At 41.3% G+C, this 27,389-nt stretch overlaps 1 protein-coding gene across 1 annotated transcript in view; it reads right to left on the reverse strand.

Moving 5' to 3' along the window:
• LOC311141033 (NLR family CARD domain-containing protein 3-like) overlaps positions 1-26,962 on the reverse strand; it is a gene marked incomplete at its 5' end in the record, with an annotated part of 41,506 nt that extends 14,544 nt beyond the window's left edge. The window contains 3 exons of the mRNA XM_084176310.1: positions 5,706-5,792; positions 7,284-7,392; positions 26,952-26,962. Coding sequence (XP_084032436.1) covers positions 5,706-5,792; positions 7,284-7,392; positions 26,952-26,962 — 207 coding nt within the window. The remainder of the gene's footprint in view (positions 1-5,705; positions 5,793-7,283; positions 7,393-26,951) is intronic.
• Between the last annotated feature and the right edge of the window lie 427 nt (positions 26,963-27,389).

Below are 27,389 nucleotides of genomic sequence, written 5' to 3' on the forward strand. Positions count from 1 at the left end.
GTGAGGCAGCTGAGAAATAAAGTGTATTAGATCAGTCTCAAACCTGCCCCATGCCAATTGCTGGACTTTCACACAGAGGTTACTAGGTCACCCAATTCAAACCACATTTGAAAAATAAAACAAATGTGTCTTATTTATCAAGTGTTCTGTCTTGCAATTATACATATAATAAAATAACAACAAAATAATCAAAACGCTATTTAATACTGTAATTGTATTTACTAAGATCATATTATTACTAAAATAGTTTCTAAAAGTGTTCTAGGCTACCCTACACTAGAATTAGGGGTTAGGGTTACAGCTATAATAGGTTATAAGTAGGGTAAGAGTTTCTGTATAGCACCTTGTGACATCTGCTGGTGTAAAAAGGGCTTTATAAATACATTTGATTGATTGTTAGGTTTATGGTTTATATGGCAAAAAACTGTATGGGTTTATGGCACTCTTGCTCCTCCTTGTGGCCGTATGTAGGTACTACATAACTCATTCATTACATTTACATTTTAGTCATTTATTTACTCTTATCCAGAGCGACTTACAGTTAGTGAGTGCATACATTATTTATTTGCCCAGTGGGAAGCGAACACACAACCCTGGCGCTGCAAACGCCATGCTCTACCAACTGAGCTACATCCCTGCCGACCCCATGGGTCTCCCGGTCGCGGCCGGCTACGACAGTGCCTGGATTCGAACCAGGATCTCTAGACCACTGCACCACTCGGGAGACCTGACACTTCATGACACTTGCTAGGCTCATAATCTGAGGTTGCAACTGCGTCAGATCTACAAATCCATTAGCTAGACCACCCGATTAGACAACAATCACCCCATTATACCCATTTGGTTTGCAACTCAGTGAACCTGCACAGCATTCGCTCAATTTGATGCCTACGAACGAAGATTTCGATGCATATCAAATTACCCAGCAGCCATTTAGAAACAACAAGTCGTCCAAAAAAGTGTTATTTCTTAATTAAAAAATGTCTCCTGGCTGTTTAAATCGGCCACATCTTGAAAAAGAGGACAGGGACATGCGTTTTGTTTAGATTGTACACTTTTTTCTTAAAACAAATATGGTTAACCATGACCAGAAAATGATTAATGTTTGATGGCTATCTGCCAGCCATCGCCTCTTAAACCATGTCTCACCTCACTATTGGTGACCGCAACATCTACTCAGGTGAACAGTGTGCGCGCTGTTAGAAATTGCGTAATTCAAATCTGGTATTGGAATAAGAATCAAGAGATCTTCAATCCAAGCTTAATTTATTATATGCTAAATGTATGTATGATAAGTATGAAGGTTCGTATATACGGGTCCACTGAAATACCACGCAGGGCACTCAGTTAACTAATCCATTGTTCTAAGTTCTTCTTAAAATACTCTGACAGAAATCCTCCACTTCTTCTGTTGGCCAACCAGAGCAAAGGACTGAGTGTGGTCCAGCCAATCCGTTGGCGCAGGGGTGGGCCCAACTCCTCGGCACTCCATTTGTTACTAGACATAGTTGCTATGATAACCTGCGGAGTCAGCACCCAGAAAGACATCATCCCACTGTACTCCATGTTCAAGGACAGTTTCACAGAATACAAAGAGAGAGTGTTCGCATCTGCAAGAAACACAAGTCTTATCTGTCCTACCCCCAACGTTCCCCACCCTGTTATGTGAAACAATCCATATCAGTACAGTGCTCCTCATTAATGCATTCCTTCCAAGCTATCCATCACATACAGATCCAATTATGAGAAAAATAAAACCCAACAGCGCTCACCAAGTAGCCGTAACCTTGTTAACAATAAGTTACCTGAGGTAAACCTACAGGGTTAACGCTCGCCAAGTATCCATAACCTTGTAAATAATAAGTTACCTGAGGTAAACCTACAGTAGAACTAATAGGAGCTGGCAGGGTGAAAAATGCCCAAACATAAGGCCTGTTTTTTCGCGATTACTTCATAACCAGGGATAGAAGGTTATATTTTGAAACTGGGCTCCATGGCGGATGCAATGAACTAATTTTATCAGAAATAAACGTTGTAAAAAATGTAACTTGAGGCGCCCCGAAAATAATATTCAAAAGGTTCAGTCCTTGGACACAGAGGGGTTAAACACTAAAGTTACCGTCCATCTAGTGAAGAGAGGAGAACCGGACAGAGGGATGGTAGGTAGCCAGCATCCGTCAACGAGAGAGGGAGAAGCCCTCCACGGTATTTAACAGGTGGAAGAAACAACCCGGGAGCTCCATCGGTCCACAAGAAATGCAGGCAGCCGGTGATGATGTAGTGGTAGCTAGGATAACTAGGATGCTGGCAGAGTAGCTAGCTTAGCTAGCTGTACCGACTAGCTTGGCTAGCTAGCAGGTCGTTCGTTTGTCCCTCGAGGATGATGACGAATCCGGTGAACCACACAATTAAACAAGAAGAGCGAGTGAAAAGGATCTGGCTACACTCATACTGTTACTGACCATTACGCAAAAAAGCTAATTGAACAATAAACTTCGGCGTTATTCCCCAACATCACCTCAGCCCACTCTGCGCGTAACTGGACAATATGCTTGGCGCCAAACCGTACGTGGACGCGGGCAGTTCTGGACGTGGACGCGGACAGTTCCAGAACGCGGACATGAGCAGTGCAACACAATACATTTACATTGACATTTTAATCACTTAGCAGACGCTCTTATCCAGAGCGACTTACAGTTAGTGAGTGCATACATAACCCAGTCTTTACACTGGCTTACATTAGTTTTTTTCTAACAATATTTTGAGATCTGGGCCCATATCCACAAAGTGTCTCAGAGTAGAACATTGGTCGTATAAGTGCTGAGAATAAAGACATTTTACACTTATGTGTATGAATTAAAGCTATGCATGAAGCCTCTAGTCCCACCTAGTCGGCAGATATTTAGGACACCTCATGAGCTGTCCTAACCAGTTAAGAATTAACAGCAGGTGTCTTGATAATACTATAGAATAATGCAGCGAGTCAGCGGTTCCTGCGCCACATGTAATTGCTTTGGAGTAGTTAAAAATAATGTTTCTATATTTCTATATGATCAATCCATAAATAATATAGACCTACATGCAACCGTATGTCTTGTATTTTTTGGCAATGATTTCTGTATAATAATTATGTATAAGTGATAACATTAATGTCTGCATAGCATGTTGTCTTATTAACTCATGCTTATTTCTGAAGAGTAACTCAGGTTTTCGGCCAGCGGCTAAGGAGTTGGAGCTGTGGCAGGAGTTGGACCTATGGCAGAAAGGTGGCTGGTTCGAATCCCGGGCCGGGCGCTGGAAAAAACGGGTGGGCTTGATCTGACCACTGGAGGGCTGCTGTGTTCACATCCTCAAAACATTCACCTTTTGTTGATCAGAACTCTAGAGGTTCTTCTTCACTGAACCCAAAAATATATCTAACTTTTAGTGGTTCCATATATTAAGGAAGTGATAGAAGCCTTTTTGGTTCTATAAGGAACCTTCTTTTCTATGTGTATAATAAACACGTTTTTCTTTTGATTATTTAATTACCTACGTCATGGTATTTCAAGTTATCCCTTTGGAGCGCAACATCACGTTGTTAAAATATAATCCTAAATTGGGCATGGCTATAAATTGGGCAATTGAAGGCATCTAGGGCGAAATATGTGTTAGATGAAAATGAAAATTGTATGCAAAGTTGTAGGCAACATTATTGGCAAGGGACTTGATGCCTACTATGTCAAAGCTATTTAGAGTTGTTAAACGGGTGTGAAGAGTGTGTTGGTATAACGGTAATATTGTCAAAATTCTGCTTGTAACAACCATCAGAATTGGTTAAAAAAATATGCATTCCATTATATTAGAAAATAATGAAGAGTAGGCAAAGTGGTCGTGTGGTGTGAAAATTCTATCAAATGTCTTCCATTGCAAATGTCGTCCAGTCTGCAGCACCTCCGTGGACCTCGGATTGAGAACTCTTGATTGAACCAGTAGCTCAAACAGACAGCTCGGTGTACCCAACATGAGTAGTAATGAAGTCAACTCATCTTAAGATAGCTAGATGAGACAACCACATTTCCATGGTAGCGTTTCAAACACTGGAAGACATCAAACTAAATATATAAATAAGGTGTCCAGTAGAGGTCAGTGTTTGAAAAATACTTTGCTTCGAAAAAAGCACCGGCACCAGGGCGAAATCAGTGAGATCTCTCGCATTTCAGTGAGATCTCTCGCATTTTGCAACACATGGTTCGAAAAAGCATGAGACCAAACGAAGCTTCGGACGTCATTGATCATGTGGTAATGTTACTTCGAAACTATCCATGGCAGCGTTTCAAACACTTAAAAGACTCCCTCCCCCCTCAGCCCTCAAGTTATGTGGACACTTCTGATGACGTATCATGACGTATGATGAGTTGACACTTGCAGGGCAAAGGGTGAGGGAAGAATGAATGAATTTTAAATGGACCGTTCCCTCTGCGTGGTGCGTGGGAAATGCATTTTACATCTTCAGCCGTTGTAGGAAAGATTTAATCTTAAAACACTTGTAAGCCTAAATTCCATCGCTATCAGGAAACCGGGCCCAGAGTGACTTACAATACAGTTGCTGTATTGTAGTGTATTTTAGAAAATACTTGATTTGCCCTAACAAAAAATGTTAATGAATTATAATCCACATAATAATTCACATTTCCTGTTGCTGCAGGATAATCTTTCTGCTGTGAGAAACTGGGTCAAATTAAGATATGGCATCTGTAAGTGCATTTATCTTAAGATAGCTAGGTGAGACAACCACATATCACAGTCAAATATACAGGATACGAACATTCCATTCCAACTAAACAATGGATATATAGCATTTAGCCAAAAAAACATTTATTTTTATACACATCTCAAATCCATTAATACAAAATCTGAGAACAGTAATATTGAAGGTACCCAAGGCAATCATTTCTGCTGAAAAAAATTGTGGATATAGCGTTTTGGAAACAAAATTGTCATCTCACCTCTTAGCTTTGGTGTCATGTCCCCCAGAGAGACTTATTTTAGAGGCAGGGACCCCCTCCTCTCTCTCCCCAGAGAGACTCATTTTAGACCACTGACCCCTAAACAGAGATGCAGCATGTTGGTTGTGGTGAACACAGTGACAACTCATTCTAGAATGTCCATTGTTCTCTTTTATTCATGATCTCTTAGAAATAAAACATTTACTAACAGACACATCCAAACAATCAGATGATTTAATGCAATTACTTTTTCTAGCCCAATGACTACTCAAAACCCACCCACAAGGCCTGAAAACTAGGCCAAAACATAGACCCTGATAGGCCTACATCTTATTTCAGACAGCCTCCAGTAGCCTGGGCAAGATGTAAGATGAATGATTTAGCAGCTTGCTTAGTTCAAATTGACAGATTAATTTATTTAACATGAATATGTACATGTAGGTAGGGGTAAAAGTGACTAGGCAATCAGGATTGAGATTACATCTCCTCATCCAGGGAGTGCACACACACACACACACACACACACACACACACACACAGGGAAGGAATGTTGTGTTTGTTTAATATTGTTTCAGGACTATGAAAATTGAAAAAAATATTAGCCTATGGATTACAAAAACAACAAAAATAAATGGGAAAATGGGAGAGGAGAAATGACTAGAGACAGTGTTGTTTAACTCACTGACCATGACCCATGAGTTCTTCTTACCTTTGTTCACTAGAAAAGTCTCCCTCTCTGAAGTTTATAGGTTTACCCATAGAACGGTCACTCTTCATGGACACACAGCTGGGTACAGGGGAGGCTGGTCTCTCCTGCTTGATTGGACTTCAACACAACAGAGACAAACATTACGTCTCTCATCTACTCTGAGCTCAGATGGGGAAACAAGAGTTTCATTCCAAAACGCTATATATCCATTTTCAGAAATGTTCATAAATTAACTTTTATTGTTTAAAGAAATTATGAAAGAGATTGGTGTGTTTTTTCACCATCTAATCATGGCATGGGGTTGTTCAATGACAGACATGTATTTGTTTAAAATCTATCACTTGATGGTTTCATTTCAGAGAGACAAATAATCATGTTTTTTGGCAAAATGCTACATATCTGCATCACTCTCAGAGAAATAAGTAGTACTGCTAGGTTTTACACAGTAATAATATATATCTGCCTCACTCTCAGAGAAATAAGTAGTGCTGCTAGGTTTTACACAGTAATAATATATCTGCCTCACTCTCAGAGAAATAAGTAGTACTGCTAGGTTTTACACAGTAATAATGACAATGCCACCAGCCATACTGCTCGTTCTGTGCGTGATTTCCTGAAGGACAGGATTGTCAGTGTTCTCCCATGGCCAGCAAAGAGCCCGGATCTCAATCCCATTGAGCACGTCTGGGACCTGTTGGATCGGAGGGTGAGGGCTAGGGCCATTCCCCCCAGAAATGTCTGGGAACTTGCAGGTGCCTTGGTGGAAGCATAGGATAGCATTACACAGCAAGAACTGGCAAATCTGGTGCAGTCCATGAGGAGGAGATGGACTGCAGTACTTAATGCAGCTGGTGGCCACACCAGATACTGTCTGTTACTTTTGATTTTGACTCCCCCTTTGTTCAGGGACACATTATTCAATTTCTGTTAGTCACATGTCTGTGGAACTTGTTCAGTTTATGTCTCAGTTGTTGAATCTTGTTATATTCATACAAATATTTACACATGTTAAGTTTGCTGAAAATAAACGCAGTTGACACTGTGAGGACGTTTCTTTTTTTGCTGAGTTTATAATCTCCACCTGTGCAGGGGTACCAGGTAGTTGAGGTAATAACTAGACTATATACAAGGAGTACCAGTACTGAGTCAATGTGCAGGGGTACCAGGTAGTTGAGGTAATAACTAGACTATATACAAGGAGTACCAGTACTGAGTCAATGTGCAGGGTACCAGGTAGTTGAGGTAATAACTAGACTATATACAAGGAGTACCAGTACTGAGTCAATGTACAGGGGTATCAGGTAGTTGAGGTAATATGTACATGTAGGTAGGGGTAAAAGTGACTAGGCAATCAGGATAGAGATTACATCTCCTCATCCAGGGAGTGCACACACACACACACACACATTAAGAGAATGTTGTGTTAGTTTCATATTGTTTAAGAACTATGAAAATGGAAAATAAGGATTAGCCTATGGATTATGAAAACAACAAAAGTAAATGGTAAAATGGGAGAGGAGAAATGACTGGAGACAGTGTTGTTTAACTCACTGACCATGACCCATGAGTTCTTCTTACCTTTGTTCAGTAGAAAAGTCTCCCTCTCTGAAGTTTATAGGTTGACCCATAGACCGGTCACTCTTCATGGACACACAGCTGGGTACAGGGGAGGCTGGTCTCTCCTGCTTGATTAGGCTTCAACACAACAGAAACAAACATTACATCTCTCATCTACTCTGAGCTCAGATGGGGAAACAAGAGTTTCATTCCAAAAGGCTATATATCCATTTTCAGAAATGTTCGTAAATGAGCTTTTATTGTTTAAAGAAATTATGAAAGAAATTGGTGTGTTTTTTAACTATCTAATCATGGCATGGTGTTGTTCAATGAGAGACATGTATTTGTTTAAAATCTATCACTTGATGGTTTCATTTCAGAGAGACAAATAATCATGTTTTTTTGTGTATCTGCCTCACTCTCAGAGAAATAAGTAGTACTACTAGGTTTTACTCAGTAATAATATATATCTGCCTCACTCTCAGAGAAATAAGTAGTACTGCTAGGTTTTACACAGTCATAATATATATCTGCCTCACTATCAGAGAAATAAGTAGTACTGCTAGGTTTTACACAGTAATAATAAATATCTGTCTCACTCTCAGAGAAATAAGTAGTACTGCTAGGTTTTACACAGTAATAATATATCTGCCTCACTCTCAGAGAAATAAGTAGTACTGCTAGGTTTTACACAGTCATAATATATATCTACCTCACTATCAGAGAAATAAGTAGTACTGCTAGGTTTTACACAGTAATAATAAATATATGTCTCACTCTCAGAGAAATAAGTAGTACTGCTAGGTTTTACACAGTAATAATATATATCTGCCTCAGTAGTACTACTAGGTTTTACACAGTCAAATGTGGCCGACCGGCTCGATTCGAACTTATTTAGCAAAATTTGAAATGTTTATTTTTTATTTTTTTACATTGGATAAAAGTAGAGACTCAGCTAGAAAAAGGTATATCATACACTACAGTTGAGGAACAATGGGAAAGCAATTCTGCTTTGAAAGATGATAAACTTGTAACCTCAATTTTGAGAAAATGGCCTTTGAATGTTTTGGTACACCTACTGGAGAGCTATTCTTTATCTACAGTGGTGTTACTTTGGCAGATAATGTCACCCATCTAAATAAATAGTATATATATATATATATATATATATAGTTAACTAAATGTATGGTGTTTTTGGTTTATGTCAGTTTCATTGTTTGTTATGCTATAAATGGTTATGTTATGGTTGTAAGTGGTAGAATGAACTAGAAAATGTCATATTTTGAAATTCTGAGTAAATACTACTTTAGTAAGGATATCCTTTATTCATTACTACTGCAGTTACTAAATAATTCCAATAGATGGAAGCATAAGACCATGAATGACATTTCAGAAGGTTAGTTTAGTTTTCTCCCTGGATACACCACCACTCCCCCTCACAGGAAAACTCCTGCACACGCTTTTTACTGTCCCTTTCCACACTGCTAACGCAAGAGGAGCGACTGAAAAAGCATTTAACAGATTACTGTGAAATAATATAATGATGATTCATGTTTATTATTAGCTGTTTTTATGCTCATGTTTTGAAATTATAGTTCATTACTATAACGATTATCAATAAGCCTGAACATTAATTTAGTCACCTCTGGTCGAGAAAAACGTATTTTCGTAGTACATTCATTGTCAGATTCATCAACCAGCAGCGAGCACTCTGCCTTCTAGCACAAGCGAGGGACATGTTGAGGTACGTTTGCTTACCGGGAGGGTTGCATGATGTAATTTATTGGTTTTATGGAAGACGCACTCTTGTCTTATCTATTCCGAGGTTGTTTAATCGCAATATTATATATTTAAAAATGCATGTACATTAGGGTTGAGGTTGGAGCATCTGACTAGTGATTATTTACCAGGGGTTCAACACCTGCTATAGTCACTATTTAATTGCTCTCCCAAAAGCATCACAGTCCTAATACGAGATATATAGCTAACTAAAGTAATGACTGACCATTTTAGAAAATCATGGGACATATAGTATTTGGTTGCATGCTATTTTATGTAAATCATATTGCTGCTTGTAGCCTATAACTGATGCTTCCTGGTCTTATGCTCCCATCTATTGGAAATATTTAGCAATTAAAAGTTATTAATTCACGTACAGACATTGGTGAGGCAGCTGAGAAATAAAGTGTATTAGATCTGCTGGTGTGGTACTCTGTAGCTCAGCTGGTAGAGCACGGCGCTTGTAACGCCAAGGTAGTGGGTTCAATCCCCGGGACCACCCATACACAAAAAATGTATGCACGCATGGCTGTAAGTCGCTTTGGATAAAAGCGTCTGCTAAATGGCATATTATTATTATTATTATTAGATCAGTCTCAAACCTGCCCCACGCCAATTGCTGGACTTTCACACATAGGTTACTAGGTCACCCAATTCAAACCACATTTGAAAAATAAAACAAATGTGTCTTATTTATCAAGTGTTTTGTCTTGCAATTATACATATAATAAAATAACAACAAAATAATCAAAATGCTATTTAATACTATAATTGTATTTACTAAGATAATATTATTACTAAAATAGTTTCTAAAAGTGTTCTAGGCTACCCTACCCTAGAATTAGGGGTTAGGGTTAGGGCTAAAATAGGTTATAAGTAGGGTAAGAGTTTCTGTATAGCACTTTGTGACATCTGCTGGTGTAAATAGGGCTTTATAAATACATTTGATTGATCGTTAGGTTTAGGGTTTATATGGCAAAAAACAGTATGGGTTTATGGCACTCTTGCTCCTCCTTGTGGCCGTATGTGGGTACTACATAACTCATTCATGACACTTGCTATGCTCATAATCTGAGTACTAATCTACAAATCAATTAGCTAGACCACCCGATTATACAACAATCACCCCATTATACCCATTTGGTATGCAACTCAGTGAACCTGCGCAGCATTCGCTCAATTTGATGCCTATGAACGAAGATTTCGATGCATATCAAATTACCCAGCAGCCATTTAGAAACAACAAGTCGTCCAAAATTTTTTTATTTCTTAATTAAACATTTCTTCTGGCTGTTTAAATCGGCCAAATCTTGAAAAAGAGGACAGGGACATGCGTTTTGTTTAGATTGTACACTTTTTTCTTAAAACAAATATGGTTAACCATGACCAGAAAATGTTTAATGTTTGATGGCTATCCGCCAGCCATCACCTCTTAAACTGTGTCTCACCTCACTATAGGTGACCACAACATGTACTCAGGTGAACAGTGAGCTGCTCACCAAGTAGCCGTAACCTTGTTAATAATAAGTTACCTGAGGTAAACCTACAGGGTTAACGCTCACCAAGTAGACGTAACCTTGTTAATAATAAATTACCTGAGGTAAACCTACAGGAGCTGTAACCTTGTTAATAGTAAGTTACCTGAGGTGAACCTACAGGGTTAATGCTCACCAAGTAAACGTAACCTTGTTAATAATAAGTTACCTGAGGTAAACCTACAGGGTTAATGCAGGCAGGTCTCATTGATAACAATAGTGAAGCTGGCATTGTGACGCAGAACAATGGACTGGGAATAGAACGTTCTGAAGGCGAGTCGGTGTCACGGAGCGCAATAGAACTAATTGGAGCTGGTAGGGTGAAAAATGCCCAAACATAAGGCCTGTTTTTTCGTGATTACTTCATAACCAGGGACTGAAGGTAATATTATGAAACTGGGCTCCATGGCGGATGCAATGAGCTAATTTTATCAGAAATAAACGTTGTAAAAAATGTAACTTGTGGCGCCCCGAAAATAATATTCAAAAGTTCAGTCCTTGGACACAGAGGGGTTAAACGGTAAAGTTACCGTCCATCTAGTGAAGAGAGGAGAACCGGACAGAGGGAGCGTAGGTAGCCAGCATCCGTCAACGAGAGAGGGAGAAGTCCTCCACTGTATTTAACAGGTGGAAGAAACAACCAAGGAGCTCCATCGGTCCACAAGAAATGCAGGCAGCCGGTGATGATGTAGTGGTAGCTAGGATAACTAGGATGCTGCTGGTAGAGACCCTAGCTTAGCTAGCTGTACCGACTAGCTTGGCTAGCTAGCAGGTTGTTCGTCTGTCCTTCGAGGATGATGACGAATCCGGTGAACCACACAAGATGAAACAAGAATAGCGAGTGAAAAGGATCTGGCTACACTCATACTGTCACTGACCATTACGCAAAAAAGAAAATTGAACAATAAACTTCGGTGTCTCAACACTGTAACGAACTCCGTCGTTATTCCACAAGATCACCTCAGACCACTCTGCGCGTAACTGGACAATATGCTTGGCGCCAAACCGTACGTGGACGCGGACAGTTCTGTACGGGGACGCGGACAGTTCCAGAACGCGAACATGAGCAGAGAGCAACACAATAAACTAATCCAAGTCTTTAAAGTCAGTTACATTAGTAATATTTTATTATATAAAACAAAAATGATTCGTTTTTTAAAACAATATTTTGAGATCTGGGCCCATATCCAAAAAGCGTCTCAGAGTAGAAAATGTGTTGTATAAGTGCTGAGAATAAAGCCATTTTAGTCCTACGCTTATGGGTATAAATTAAAGCTATGCATGAAGCCTCTTAATTCATAAGTGTCCCACCTAGTTGGCAGATATTTAGGACACCTCATGAGCTGTACTAACCAGTTAAGAGGTACCAGTAGGTGTCTTGATAATAGAAACATGCAGCGAGTCAGTGGTTTCTGTGCAACATGTAATTGCTTTGGAGCAGTGGTGACCTGTCATTCAGGGCAGAGCCCCACCTGTTTAGCAGATGCTCTTACCCAGAGCTATTTACAGTAAGTGCATTCATCTTAAGATAGCTAGGTGAGACAACCAGATAATATAGTCAAATATACAGGATACGAACATTCAATTTCAGCTAAACAATGTATATACAGTGGGGGAAAAAAGTATTTAGTCAGCCACCAATTGTGCAAGTTCTCCCACTTAAAAAGATGAGAGAGGCCTGTAATTTACATCATAGGTACACGTCAACTATGACAGACAAATTGAGAGAAAAAAATCCAGAAAATCACATTGTAGGATTTTTAATGAATTTATTTGCAAATTATGGTGGAAAATAAGTATTTGGTCACCTACAAACAAGCAAGATTTCTGGCTCTCACAGACCTGTAACTTCTTCTTTAAGAGGCTCCTCTGTCCTCCACTCGTTACCTGTATTAATGGCACCTGTTTGAACTTGTTATCAGTATAAAAGACACCTGTCCACAACCTCAAACAGTCACACTCCAAACTCCACTATGGCCAAGACCAAAGAGCTGTCAAAGGACACCAGAAACAAAATTGTAGACCTGCACCAGGCTGGGAAGACTGAATCTGCAATAGGTAAGCAGCTTGGTTTGAAGAAATCAACTGTGGGAGCAATTATTAGGAAATGGAAGACATACAAGACCACTGATAATCTCCCTTGATCTGGGGCTCCACGCAAGATCTCACCCCGTGGGGTCAAAATGATCACAAGAACGGTGAGCAAAAATCCCAGAACCACACGGGGGGACCTAGTGAATGACCTGCAGAGAGCTGGGACCAAAGTAACAAAGCCTACCATCAGTAACACACTACGCCGCCAGGGACTCAAATCATGCAGTGCCAGACGTGTCCCCCTGCTTAAGCCAGTACATGTCCAGGCCCGTCTGAAGTTTGCTAGAGTGCATTTGGATGATCCAAAAGAGGATTGGGAGAATGTCATATGGTCAGATGAAACCAAAATAGAACTTTTTGGTAAAAACTCAACTCGTCGTGTTTGGAGGACAAAGAATGCGAGTTGCATCCAAAGAACACCATACCTACTGTGAAGCATGGGGGTGGAAACATCATGCTTTGGGGCTGTTTTTCTGCAAAGGGACCAGGACGACTGATCCGTGTAAAGGAAAGAATGAATGGGGCCATGTATCGTGAGATTTTGAGTGAAAACCTCCTTCCATCAGCAAGGGCATTGAAGATGAAACGTGGCTGGGTCTTTCAGCATGACAATGATCGCAAACACACCGCCCGGGCAACGAAGGAGTGGCTTCGTAAGAAGCATTTCAAGGTCCTGGAGTGGCCTAGCCAGTCTCCAGATCTCAACCCCATAGAAAATCTTTGGAGGGAGTTGAAAGTCCGTGTTGCCCAGCGACAGCCCCAAAACATCACTGCTCTAGAGGAGATCTGCATGGAGGAATGGCCCAAAATACCAGCAACAGTGTGTGAAAACCTTGTGAAGACTTACAGAAAACGTTTGACCTGTGTCATTGCCAACAAAGGGTATATAACAAATTATTGAGAAACTTTTGTTATTGACCAAATACTTATTTTCCACCATAATTTGCAAATAAATTCATTAAAAATCCTACAATGTGATTTTCTGGATTTTTTTTCCTCATTTTGTCTGTCATAGTTGACGTGTACCTATGATGAAAATTACAGGCCTCTCTCATCTTTTTAAGTGGGAGAACTTGCACAATTGGTGCCTGACTAAATACTTTTTTTCCCCACTGTATAGCGTTTTGCAATAAAAATAATCTAAAATCTATTAATTAAACATCTGAGAACAGTAATATTGAAGGTACCCATAAGCAACCATTTCTGATTAAAAAACACATGTGAAAAATTGTGGAAATAGCATTTAGGAAATAAACTCTTAATAATTCTTAAACAAAATTGTCATCTCACCTCTTATCTTGTGTGTCATGTTCCCCAGAGAGACTCATTTTAGAGGCAGGGCCCCCCTCCTCTCTCTCCCCAGAGAGACTCATTTTAGAGAACTGACCCTTAAACAGAGATCCAACATGTTGGTTGTAGTTAACAAAGTAATTCTTGAATGTGAATTGTTATAATTTATTAATTATCTCTTACAAAACATTTACTAACAGACATATCGAAACAGTCAGGTGATTTAATGCAATCACATGAACATCTGGTTGTGACATCTCTTCTCCATGTTAACTGTCAATAATAATAATAAGTCACTGTTTGTTAAGGTAGTTATAGACAGTGCAGCAACACAAGGCCATGTCTCACACTTATTTGTATTAATTAAAAGTCGGCCATTTATTATTTTTGAATCTGTTATTTTCTAAACGTATCTGAGAATGTAGACAGAAGGGCTAAAACAGGCTTGATTGATCTGGGGGGGATCAGTGATCTATACAGAAAGGTTTTTTGCAACAATTAAGAGATTTTATATTATTTAAAGTAGGCTAGGTTATAATGTAAAACAGTTTTCTTGTTGTTGTGTAAAGCAGATCAAGGTCTATACCTCATCAAGTGGCAACCCGTCATTCAGGGCAGGTGGCCTTTCCTGTTTTGCATGTTATTGTGGCATTAATACATGTCACATATCAGTTTGCTAAAAATGTAAAAAATATATACACTACTGGTCAAAAGTTTTAGAACACATACTCATTCAAGGGTTTGTCTTTATTTTTTACTATTTTCTACATTGTAGAATAATAGTGAAGACATCAAAACTATGAAATAACACATATGGAATCATGTAGTAACCAAAAAAGTGTTAAACAAATCAAAATATATTTTATATTTGAGATTCTTCAAATAGCCACCCTTTGCCTTGATGACAGGTTTGCACACTCTTGGCATTCTCTCAACCAGCGACCCGTCATTCAGTGCAGGTGGCCTTTCCTGTTTTGCATGTTATTTTGGCATTAATACGTGTTACATATCAGTTTGCAAAAAATGTAAAAATAAATAAATATGTATATCATTGAGTTAATAAAGCCGCAAAAAAACATGGTCTCTTTTTTGTTTTCTTGAGTAAGGCAGCTCCAAAATGCAGGTGTTTCAGCCTAGCTCAGTGCTTTCTGTGGTGGTGGGGCAAGCCAGAAGAAAATACAGAGCGCTGCGCCGTGATTGGCTCAGTGTTCTGTCACTCATGGGGACACTACGTCACCGCCATGTCTAAGGGTAGAGCTAGAAAATTCAAGCACCTTGGGTGCTGCCACAGAGTTACATTAGAAGTGCCCATCCAAGAAGGTCATTGGCCACAGATAAAATGACATCAAATCACATTATATCTACAGTAGCTTTGATTGGACTGATCATGTCAACATCATACTTTCAAAATCTTAGCCAGCAGTCATCATCACGAATCAAGTCGACAATCTACAGGCAAATCCTTTTTAATCCTTGTCATATGAAGAGAAATAATGAAGAGAAATGATAGGACAGCTGTTGGGACTCTGCTGTTGGGACTCTGCTGTTGGGACTCTGCTGTTGGGACTCTGCTGTTGGGACTCTGCTGTCGGGACTCTGCTGTCGGGACTCTGCTGTTGGGACTCTGCTGTCGGGACTCTGCTGTCGGGACTCTGCTGTCGGGACTCTGCTGTCGGGACTCTGCTGTCGGGACTCTGCTGTTGGGACTCTGCTGTTGGGACTCTGCTTTATGTAGGCCCTAACAGTTTGTGGACACCGTTCGTCACCGTTATAGTGCAATGAATGTATTGTTTAGTGTTGTGTTGTGGAGTGGCTTTGCTGGCATGCATCCCCCTTTATTTATGTTTTGCCTCACCAAGATTGACATGCTAAAATCACCACTGACCTCAGCTATAGCCTAGATGACCAGCCTAAACCTGTTCAGATCAGTTCCCATAACGTTATAACAGTAACAGTAGCAGGAGCCTAGTCCTGATACAGATGGAGGTCTATACCTCAGCTATAGCCTACATATCCTAGATGACCAGCCTAAACCTGTTCAGATCAGTTCCCATAACGTTACAGACCTAACAGTAGCAGGACAGAGCTTGTAGCCTAGGCATGGTATTTTACACACCATTTCAAACGGAGACCATCAGGTTTGTCAGCATGATAAGTGATCATAGCTCAAACCTACTCTGACTATTGAATGTCTGACGTCGACCTAACCTTATAATAGTTTGTAGTTTAGCCTAGACCTACGAGAGTCTGCCCGTCTTTCCTACATATCAACACATTCATCCGACTTCTAATGTTACCGAGAAATATGTGCCACAGTTTCAACAGCCATTGTGTAACTGCGTAGGCTACACACTTACTTTCACGTTCATATGAGGAAATCACATCACTTCTTACAGTCGCTGGTGCAGCCGCCTGTTCTCTTGCAGATTAAGTAGCTTTTACAGGCGACTCATTCAACCAGCCTAAACAACAGTAAATAAAATATGTCAAATGGTCAAAAGTCAATCCTGACATAGCCATGTACATCAAAGAGAGGTGTATTGCTACAGATGTAGGATCTTAATTTGAGCCAGTTTGCTACAGCAGGAAAAGAATCCTGCAGCAACAGGACATTTGAATTATTATGATTCCAGTATAAAAAATAAAAATGTATGCACTCGCAATGTATGTAAGTCGCTCTGGATAAGAGCGTCTGCTAAATGACTAAAATGTAAAAAATCACCATGTAGAATTATGTGTACAGATTTAGGATCTTAATTTGATCACCCCCCACTGCAGAATAACTTTCTCTCAACGCAGTAAATGTAAAACTTGTAGTGTATTTGAGGTTTTAAAAGGCTTCTGAAGTTTGTAATTTCCACTTAGAAATGGCAGACTTGAGTTTCCCTTACTAAAAATGTATCAACCGATACAAAAATGTCCATTAATTATAAATCACATTTACTGTTGCTGCAGGAAAATGTTCCTGCTGTAGCAAACTGGCTCAAATTAAGATCCTACATATGTACATGCAAATGTACTTGGCGAATAAAGGTGATTCTGATTCTGCAAAGGTTGAGTCTCTAGATTCCCTTGCTGCTCTGGGGAAATAATGAAATGGAAATCATGGGCGATTTAAACTGGGACTGGTTATTGTCACGCCCTGGGTCTGGGACACTGTTATGTTGAGCCAGGGTGTGTAGATCTATGTTCCCTATTTCTATGTTGGCCTGAGTGACTCCCAATCAGAGGCAACAAGTGTCAGCTGTTTGCTGGTTGTCTCTGATTGGGAGCCATATTTAAACTGTCGGTTTTTCCTTTGTTTTTGTGGGTTCTTGTTTCAAGTTGGTTGTGTTTGGCCGTGTACTGTCACGTTACCGTCTTTGTTGTTTTGATCGCGTTTCGCTCAATAAAAGAGTATGTTTGCCTGCAACGCTGCGCCTTGGTCCTCATCTGTTCCCGACGAACGTGACAGAAGAACCCACCAAAACTGGACCAAGCAGCGTGAAGAGGAGAGAGGAAGGACCTGGGATCAGTGGAGTAGGAGTCTCGACTGGGCCCAGCTAAGTGAAGAGAAGAGAGGCTGGTCTATGGAGCAATGGATTAAGAGTCTCGACTGGGCCAAGCCAAGTGAAGAGCAGAGAGGGTGGACTTTGAAGCAGTGGGGTGAGAGTCTGGCGAGAACTAGGGAGGCCTGGTCCACGGGGAGGAGAGAACCCCAGAAATTTTTTAGGGGGGGGCTCACGACGTGGACGACGGGGCAGCAGGAGGCCGCGATGGAGCGGTACAGCGGGTGTGCAGAGGAGGCCGCCAGGTTAAGGGGGCCACTGGTCACAGAGGAGAGGGAAAGTGTGGAGGCACGGCAAGAGGTACTGGGGTGTGTTACCAGTCCGGTCCGGCCCGTTCCTGATCCCTGCGTAGGGCAGTGGTGTGTGTCCCCAGTACGGTCCGGCCTGTTCCTGTTCCTCGCATCGAGCCTGTGGTGCGTGTCATCAGCCCAGCCCGGCCTGTTCCTGCTCCCCGCACCGAGCCTATGGTGCGCGTCGCCAGCCCGATCCGGCCTGTTCCTGCTCCCCGCACCAGGCCGATGGTGCGCATCGCCAGCCCGGCCCGGCCTGTTCCTGCTCCCCGCACCAAGCCAATGGTGCGCGTCGCCAGCCCGGTCCGGCCTGTTCCTGCTCCCCGCACCAAACCTGTGGTGCGCGTCGCCAGCCCGGTCCGGCCTGTGCCTGCTCCCCGCACCAAGTCTGTGGTGCGTTTCGTCATTCCTGTACGGCCCGTTCCTGCTCTCCGCACCAAGTCTGTGGTGTGCGTCGCCAGCCCAGTCCGGCCCATTCCTGCTCCACGCACCAAGCCAGGGGTGCGTATCGTCAGCCCGGTCCGGCCAGTTGCTACTCCACGCACCAAGCCAGGGGTGCGCATCGTCAGCCCGGTCCGGTCCGTTCCTGTTCCACGCACCAAGCCAGGGGTGCGTGTCGTCAGTCCGGCTCCGGCCAGCGGGGCCAGACCGGAGCAGGGGTACTTTGGGGGGTTGGAGAGGGAGTGGGGATCGGGCCCAGAGCCGGATCCGCCGCCCAGGCGGAGTGCCCTCCCGGTCCCTCCCCTGTGGTATTTAGTTGGCTTGGTCGGAGTCCGTGCCTTTAGGGGGGGTACTGTCACGCCCTGGGTCTGGGGACACTGTTATGTTGAGCCAGGGTGTGTAGATCTATGTTCCCTATTTCTATGTTGGAGTGACTCCCAATCAGAGGCAACGAGTGTCAGCTGTTTGCTGGTTGTCTCTGATTGGGAGCCATATTTAAACTGTCGGTTTTTCCTTTGTTTTTGTGGGTTCTTGTTTCAAGTTGGTTGTGTTTGACCGTGTACTGTCACGTTAACGTCTTTGTTGTTTTGATCGCGTTTCGTTCAATAAAAGAGTATGTTTGCCTGCAACGCTGCGCCTTGGTCCTCATCTGTTCCCGACGAACGTGACAGTTATCTCCAAACTTTGAGACCATGTCATTTGTTATATTTCACCCAATTGAAAAAGGAAGCTAGAAGGCTGAACCCAGAAGACAACTTTAAATCAACACTTACTGATATTATCCTAAAATCCTTTCAATCATATTGTTGTGTCTCTTTGTTCAACGGACGTTGGGTAGCCTGTGAAATTAATATTGTAGCAAACAGCGGGGCAGAGCAGTGAACCCAGGTCGCTGGCCAAAACTAGGTTAACCCTATTGCTGCGATGGGAATTGTAACCTGTCTCACACTGCCCCCTATAAAAGCAAGTCTCGTGCTTCGACTACTCAGACCCCTCACACATCCGGGCCGTGCAATCTGATGGCCTCACAGACACCATACTACTTCTGACACCAATGTAGCAAACAGCGGGGCAGGGAAGTGAACTCAGGTTGCACTTGTAAAAAGGCAAACAACCTACGCATCGCGCCATTGGCGCCAATTGGGTTACTTGGTTGGAATTGCATCATAGTACATGGGAATAATGATGCATTTTATTTAGTAAAGTGGTTTCTTGAATCAAACACAACAACATTTTCAGTCACCTCCTCCTTGTGTGAAGGACAAGTAGATAAACAGGTTAATGTCAAGCTCTGCATGTTTTTTGGAATGTCTCATGGAATGTAGGCTTACATTGAACACCACACATTGGCTGCTACTGTAGGCTGAATGATAGAACAGCCAGTTCCATGTTAAATGTTATTGGAGGCCTTTTTTATCTTAGGATCAAATAGCCTACTTGGTCTCTGTCTAAACTGTAACTTAAAGTGGGTACAGCCTCAGTGTTCACAGTAAACTCACGCCGGAAGTTGCACAGATCGCTACACTATAGTAGAACTATGATACAATTACATTTATCATAGGAAATGGGAAATGTAGAACTATGACGAATGAATATTGATGTATTGAATTCACAGGAGGTTGGTGGCACCTTAATTTGGGAGGACGGGCTTGTGGTATTGGCTGGAGCGGGATAGGTGGAATGGTATCATTAATATGAGCCGTCCTCCCCTCAGCAACCTCCACTGATTGAATTTGACTTGCCCACGTCCAGTTAGCGCCATTTTGTATGATTAAACTGTCAAATCATTATATATTTTCCGTTCTGCTGAGAGCACCTTCCTGATGCCTGGCAGTCTGTACATTCCTATGGATGAGGCCTGAGCTGGAATGTGAAGATAACTGAAGCTAGCTAACTTTAGAAAACCAGTATATCTAGCTAGCATCATAGTCCACCCCTCAGGCTAAGTTCAGGTTTCAGCATGAGGCAGCCATCAACAGCCGAGTTGTAGGCTACTACCTGGGTAGTATTCATTAGTTTACTCCGCAGCCAACAGTTTTAAAATGTTGCATAAACAGTTTACTCCAAACGCTGTACAACGTGACCTAAACGGTTTCTGTTGCCAAACGTTTTTCTACGGTGGGCACTAATGAACACACACAACCTGTTTTGAGGAAGTGTAAATTGTTGTTAGTCTTTCCACAGTATTTATTTGTCTCTCTTTCACACAACATACCTTCCTGAGTGAAAAGAGTTAACAGTAGATTAGAAAGAGAAAATGTTAGTTGCTTGTTGTGTTTTAAGCCTGTTTTGAGAAGACAAGTCTATAGACCTATGATACAGTAAACTCTTAGAAAAAAGAGTTCCAAAAGGGTCCTCTGGCTGTCCCCACAGGAGAACGATTTTGGGTTCCAGGTAGAACCCTTCTGGCTTCCATGTAGAACCCTCTGTGGAAAGGGTTCTACCTAGGACCAAAAAGGGTTCTACAAAGGGTTCTCCTATGGGGACAGCCAAATAACCCTTTTAGATTCTAGATAGTGTATGAGCGATCACCCTGGGGCACACAGTTGGAAACAGAAGGAATTCACCCCACGCATCAAATTTATATCCAAAACATTTTAAGGAGAGTAGGCCTATTATAACACTGTCCACAAAACATATCATCAACTATATAAATACACATAACAATATCATCAAATATATGAATACACATAACAATATCATCAACTATATTAATACACATAACAATATCATCAACTATATTAATACACATAACAATATCATCAACTATATTAATACACATAACAATATCATCAACTATATTAATACACATAACAATATCATCAACTATATTAATACACATAACAATCGTCGTCTTACCTTTTATATGTCTCTCAATAGAAGTAGAGTCTGGAATGATCATTCGGTGGTGGAAAGTTCCTTTAGTTTGTATTGCTCATTTCCATATCAGGTTCTACCTGTTCTCTCTCCCACTCCCTGTCTCTTTATAGCTCTTACAATGTGCCTTGGCATACATTCTACAAGTGTCTGGAACTCCAAATGTAGTTCTGATTTAGTGTTCCAAATGAAAACAATTTGATTAAACAGGTTAATATGGTTAAAATACATTAAGACTGAGTAATGCTGTGATTGTTTTTATTATTTTGTATTGAAATGTTTGACTTTATTTTCCCTATGTCCTTTCAATATAGGAACAATTTGTGAAATGACAGCCTTCTGTAAATATGGACAAAAGTCTATGGATTAATTTGATGGTATGTGTCTTGCAACATTATGTAAAATGACAGGTTGAGAAACACTGCATCTTCCTAGGTGCATATGTGAGAAGGAACGCAAACTGTCTCCCTATGTGTGTGCCATCCCTAAACATCAAGTGTTTGTGGTTCATTAACATGTTTATTGTCAAGGTTGAAAAAAGAAAAAAGAAAAAAAAGTATCTTTAACTCTATTGGAGGGATGTGACATCATTCTTCCACAAGAAATTCCAGAATTTGGTGTTTTGTTGATGGTTGTCTTGAATTGGGTTGAGACCTGGTGACTGAGACGGCCATGGCATATTGTGAAACATCAGCAAGTTCAGCAGTCTTCATCACTGAAGCTCCTGCCAAACGTGCCCCAACAATCACCAATCGTTAAGCTCTTCCCGAGCAGGGTCGCAGTCTCTCTTCGTTGCAGCTCCTCTCTCCCCAGGGGTAACAGCTCCTCTCTCCCCAGGGGTATCAGCTCCTCTCTCCCCAGGGGTAGCAGCTCCTCTCTCCCCAGGGGTAACAGCTCCTCTCTCTCCCAGGGGTAGCAGCTCCTCTCTCCCCAGGGGTACCAGCTCCTCTCTCCCCCATGGGTAGCAGCTCCTCTCTCCCCAGGGGTAGCAGCTCCTCTCTCCCCAGGAGTAGCAGCCCGTCTCTCCCCTAGGATTTGAAGACATCGGTGGCTTAGCCCATAGCAGTACGGGGGACCGTGGAAGGAATTTCAACAGCTAAATCCATGAATACATAAAAAGTGTATTGCCAAAAACCACTCAACATCTTCAAACATAGACTCTGACCTCTCCAATGAGCCAAACTGATGAAAGAATCCCACAGTACCCTAAACACCCACTCTCTCTCTCTCTCTCTCTCTCTCTCTCTCTCTCTCTCTCTCTCTACTCTCTCTCTCTCTCTCTCCTCTCTCTCTCTCTCTCTCTCTCTCTACTCTCTCACTCTCTCTCTCTCTCTCTCTCTCTCTCTCTCTCTCTCTCTCTCTCTCTCTCTCTCTCTCTCTCTCTCTCTCTCTCTCTCTCTCTCTCTCTCTCTCTCTCTCTCTCTCTCTCTCTCTCTCTCTCTCTCTCTCTCACTGCAGTAATTAGAATCCCTATATCAGCTTTTAGTGATAGTCTACTGTGTGTTCTCCCCTCCTCTGTCTCTCTCCATCACTTTCTCTGTGTCATCTATTGATGTCTTTCATCTTGTCTGGTGTCTCTCTCCATCATATCCTATTCTTCTATTGCTGTCTCTGTGTCTTGTCTGGTGTCTCTCTCCATCATATCCTATTCTTCTGTTGCTGTCTCTGTGTCTTGTCTGGTGTCTCTCCATCATATCATATTCTTCTGTTGCTGTCTCTGTGTCTTGTCTGGTGTCTCTCTCTATCATATCCTGTTCTTCTGTTGCTGTCTCTGTGTCTTGTCTGGTGTCTCTCTCCATCATATCCTATTCTTCTGTTGTTGTCTCTGTGTCTTGTCTGGTGTCTCTCCATCATATCATATTCTTCTGTTGCTGTCTCTGTGTCTTGTCTGGTGTCTCTCTCCATCATATCCTGTTCTTCTGTTGCTGTCTCTATGTCTTGTCTGGTGTCTCTCTCCATCATATCATATTCTTCTGTTGTTGTCTCTGTGTCTTGTCTGGTGTCTCTCTCCATCATATCCTATTCTTCTTTTGCTGTCTCTGTGTCTTGTCTGGTGTCTCTCTCCATCATATCATATTCTTCTGTTGCTGTCTCTGTGTCTTGTCTGGTGTCTCTCTCCATCATATCATATAATTTTTTTGCTGTCTCTGTGTCTTGTCTGGTGTCTCTCTCTCTCTCTCCATCACTTTCTCTGTGTCGTCTATTGATGTCTCTCATCTTGTCTGGTGTCTCTCTCCATCATATCCTATTCTTCTGTTGCTGTCTCTGTATCTTGTCTGGTGTCTCTCTCCATCAACAGAAATATTGGTGAGGGTTAGGCCTACTCCAATACAACATTGAAAACATGAAAACACGACTACATAACACCATTAAATACAGTTGGAATATAGTTACAACACTCAAACTGTTTCCATCAAACAGAAAAACAACAAGAAAGCTGGATAAACACATTTAGATTTCTACATACTGCACTTTGCTTCTGCATGACCCATACAGCTGTTTAAGGTCATATAAAGGCAGAGTGCAGTATCAGAATTTAAGGGGTCATAGGTCAGATCAGTGGTCATGGTTGATATGATTGGACAAAAAACCCAACTTTAAAGCAATTTTTCTCAGATTCACTGTTTGCGTAGACTGCTCTTTGCCTTTGTAGGGCAGTAGTTCAGGTGGCTTCCCTTGCCCTTAGTCTGCCTCCTGTCCCTCCTATCGCCATGGAGACACCTTCCTGAAAACAATGACTGAAACCTGTTCTGCCAGTTCATGTCCTTAAAGATGAATGTTGGAATGTTCCAATGTGGTTACCCCAAAAAGATGACAAGATAGATCACACATCCATAACTTGTTTCCTGCTTGTAGCAGGCCACGTTCACAGGAATCCTTTTCTATAACTATAGATCATATGATTTCATGAGAATATTTTTCTGGAGAGAGAGTGTAATGCAAGTCAAGGTGTCCTTGGATGAATGTCAACAAGATTTATAACCAGCATTGTTAAATTAACTGTTGTAATCAATAAATAAAATATTTGTAAATGTATTGTCACAGACACCGGATAGATGCAGTGAAATGTGTTGTTTTACAGGGTCATAGTAGTACGGCGCCCCCTGGAGCAAATCAGGTGTAAGTGCCTTGCTTAAGGGCACAGACAGATTTTTACCTTGACGGCTCAGGTATTCGAACCAGCAACCTTTCAGTTACTGGCCCCACTAGGTAATCTTACCATACCAGTTCACACCCTAACAGAAGACACTGTTCAAGTGTTCAAATGTAGTCCATGAAGAGGTATTAGGATTATGTACACAGCTGTTCTGCCATACAATTGCAAACTGTTGCTACACATTTGGTAAAAGATGAGTTCAGACCTAAATCAGACTTCGTAGTATCTGTTATATCTTGTGACAAAGTGTCCTGGTTCAATTATCTTCTGTTTCAGAGAAAATGGAGGGTCAAATTTGCTGTAACTACAAAATCCCAGTAAAAACCAAGGAAACAGCAGTAAGTGAGGATACTGCCATCTGGCTTTGTTCCACCATGTTCTACTGCAGTTACTACGGTTTTCCTTGGTATTCTATCAGGCTCTGAGTTCAGGCCATCCCGACCATGACACTCACCCTCACACACTCCATGAGACAGCCAGTGATCCAGTTATCACCAGAATAAAACACGGCACAATCACGCAGAAACATTATGGTTTAACTCGCATTGAAATGCAAAATACCCAGATAATGGTAAGAAAGATAGCAAACAAAATATTGAAACGCTCGCTAACATAAAGAAAAGGACAGCATTGACAGTAATACAAAGTCACATAAGGATAAACATTCTCCGTGATGGAATAGTTCTTACCTTATGGATAAAAACAGCTTGAGGGTTGCTACAATACAACATTCAAAACATGAAAACACAACTACACAACACCATTAAAAACAAAAAGAAAGCTGGATAAACACATTTAGATTTTTTAGATACTGCGCTTTGCTTTTGCATGACCCACACAGCTGTTTAAGGTCATACAAAGGCAGAGTGCAGTATCAGCATTTTAGGGGTCATAGGTCAGATCAGTGGTCATAATAAGATGATACATCAGTGCATTTACACTTATCTACCTACGACATATTTGGCTGAACAGCAAAAACAACTTTAAAGCCTTTTTTGTCTTCAGTTGTACTGTTTTCTACTTGATGCTCTTTGCCTTTGTTGGGCCGTTTATTCAAGCAGTCAACGGACAACAACTCTTAATGCAATCACGGGGAAAACACTTTTGAAAGCAGTTTTGGCCTTTGTTAAAAAAGAGGGGGATCCAAGCTTTCCATTGATAACACGTTTATTTCTATACTCCTACAATCGCGCTAATGCATTGTTTTTAAAAATGCAGTTACAACTGGAGTATCAAGCATGGTTTAGGATCATTTGCAACAGAGCTCTTAAAGGGGCAACGGCATCTTAAAAGGGCAATTGCACACTTTGTAATAGAAACCCCCCCCCCCCCCCCCCCCAACAACAATTCTGAGTGAATAATAATAATAATAAATATTAATACTAATAATCAGGAAGTTGTGTCCAATGGGGTAAATGCAGATGGATAAAACCCCATGCTTCATTTATAGCCACTATGCTGCATCCGTTGGGCTACAGGTGATCATGCTTATTGCTAATAGCACATCTGATAATAGACCATGCATACAGGATATATGGTTCAATATGTTAAAATCATTTAACATCTGATAATAGACCATGCATACAGGCTATATGGTTCAATATGTTCAAATCATTTAACATCATCTTTACCAATATCTTATTGGGCTCATTCATGGAGGTGGAAATTATATTTTAGATGGTGTCAGCATCATTGTATTTCCATTCATTCTGGAGTAGAACAGCCTTTTTCTTGTCACCAGAACTGAGCTTCTTAGAACTGAGCTTCTCAAAAAGTATCCCCAGGAGGACCCTGGGAACCCTGAGCAAGGGGACTGGAATTGGTCAAATTTGCAGTTTAATACATTTACAAAAATGATCCTCTTTTCCTAAAAGCATGACGGTCACGACTTGTTTACATGAAAGGGGAGATTCATTTAGCACAAGACAATCAATCTGAGGTCTACGTAAGGATATTTTGTTTTGCTTTAACCCCTGAGATTTGGCTGTTCTACGAGTACGAATGGTCTGAGGCAGGCGTTAGATTACAAGCGTTTTCAAGTGTAACGTTAATAACGATGGTTTTGGGGAACTGCTCAGAGATTTAACGATGCTCCTACAAAGGTTCTAACGATGAACTTGGCCTTAAGATGCTTTTGGGAAACCGGATCCTGGATGAGACCATCTGCTAAATGACTAAAATGTCAAATGTAAGGTTTTAAACACAAATATCATATTACTGTATTTTTGGAGAAAAAAAATGTGTGTGAGGCAGATATGTAGCATTTTGCAAAAAAAACATGATTATTTGTCTGAAATGACATGTATTTGATTATTTGTCTCTCTGAAATGAAAGCATCAAATTATAGATTTTAAACAAATACATGTCTGTCATTGAACAATAAAGGCTAATATACCAAAACTTCTGAAAAGTGATATATAGCGTTTTTGAATGAAACTCTTCTCATGTTTCCCCATCTGAGCTCAGAGTAGATGAGAGACTGCGGGGTGGTTTCCCAGACAGAGTTGAATTGAAGTCAGGACCAGGTTAATTCTACTGAAGTACCTCCCCAATATCCCCACACGTCTTCTTACCTGTTCTGTCTGTGTCCCGTATACTCCCTCTCCGGCGTTCCAGGTCACCAGTCTGCTCATTATTATGCACACCTGTCACCATCGTTACGCCACCTGCGACCAATCAGACTCACCTGGCCTCCATCACCTTCCTGATTACCTCCCCTATATCAGTCACTCCTTTTGGTTCCTTCCCCAGGCGTTATTGATTCTGTTTCAGTGCTTCATGTCTGTACGCTACTCCTGTTTCTTGTTTTGTTCTATGTATTATTAAATTCACTTCCTGTACTTGCTTCCTGACTCCCAGCGTTCACGTTGCAGTCTGGCTGTAGCAGGCTGCCTAGTAAATTACATGTCTTTGGCCCCAATACACTAAAACATGGAAGCACAATGTTGTCCTCATCCATGTCATTTACAAGAACAAAATATTCAAAGTGTTCTGTATATGAGCTCCACTGATCAATACTTTCATCAAACTGTCCAATGTTTCCAACAATTCCAGCCATTTTTCATTTCTCAATAGGCTCCTGATTGTCACTCACTTCAGTATTGTCCTCAACCAAGGCAATATT

The sequence above is a fragment of the Coregonus lavaretus genome, assembly GCF_964263955.1.
Source record: "Coregonus lavaretus genome assembly, chromosome: 2".
NCBI classification, from domain to species: Eukaryota; Metazoa; Chordata; class Actinopteri; order Salmoniformes; family Salmonidae; genus Coregonus; species Coregonus lavaretus.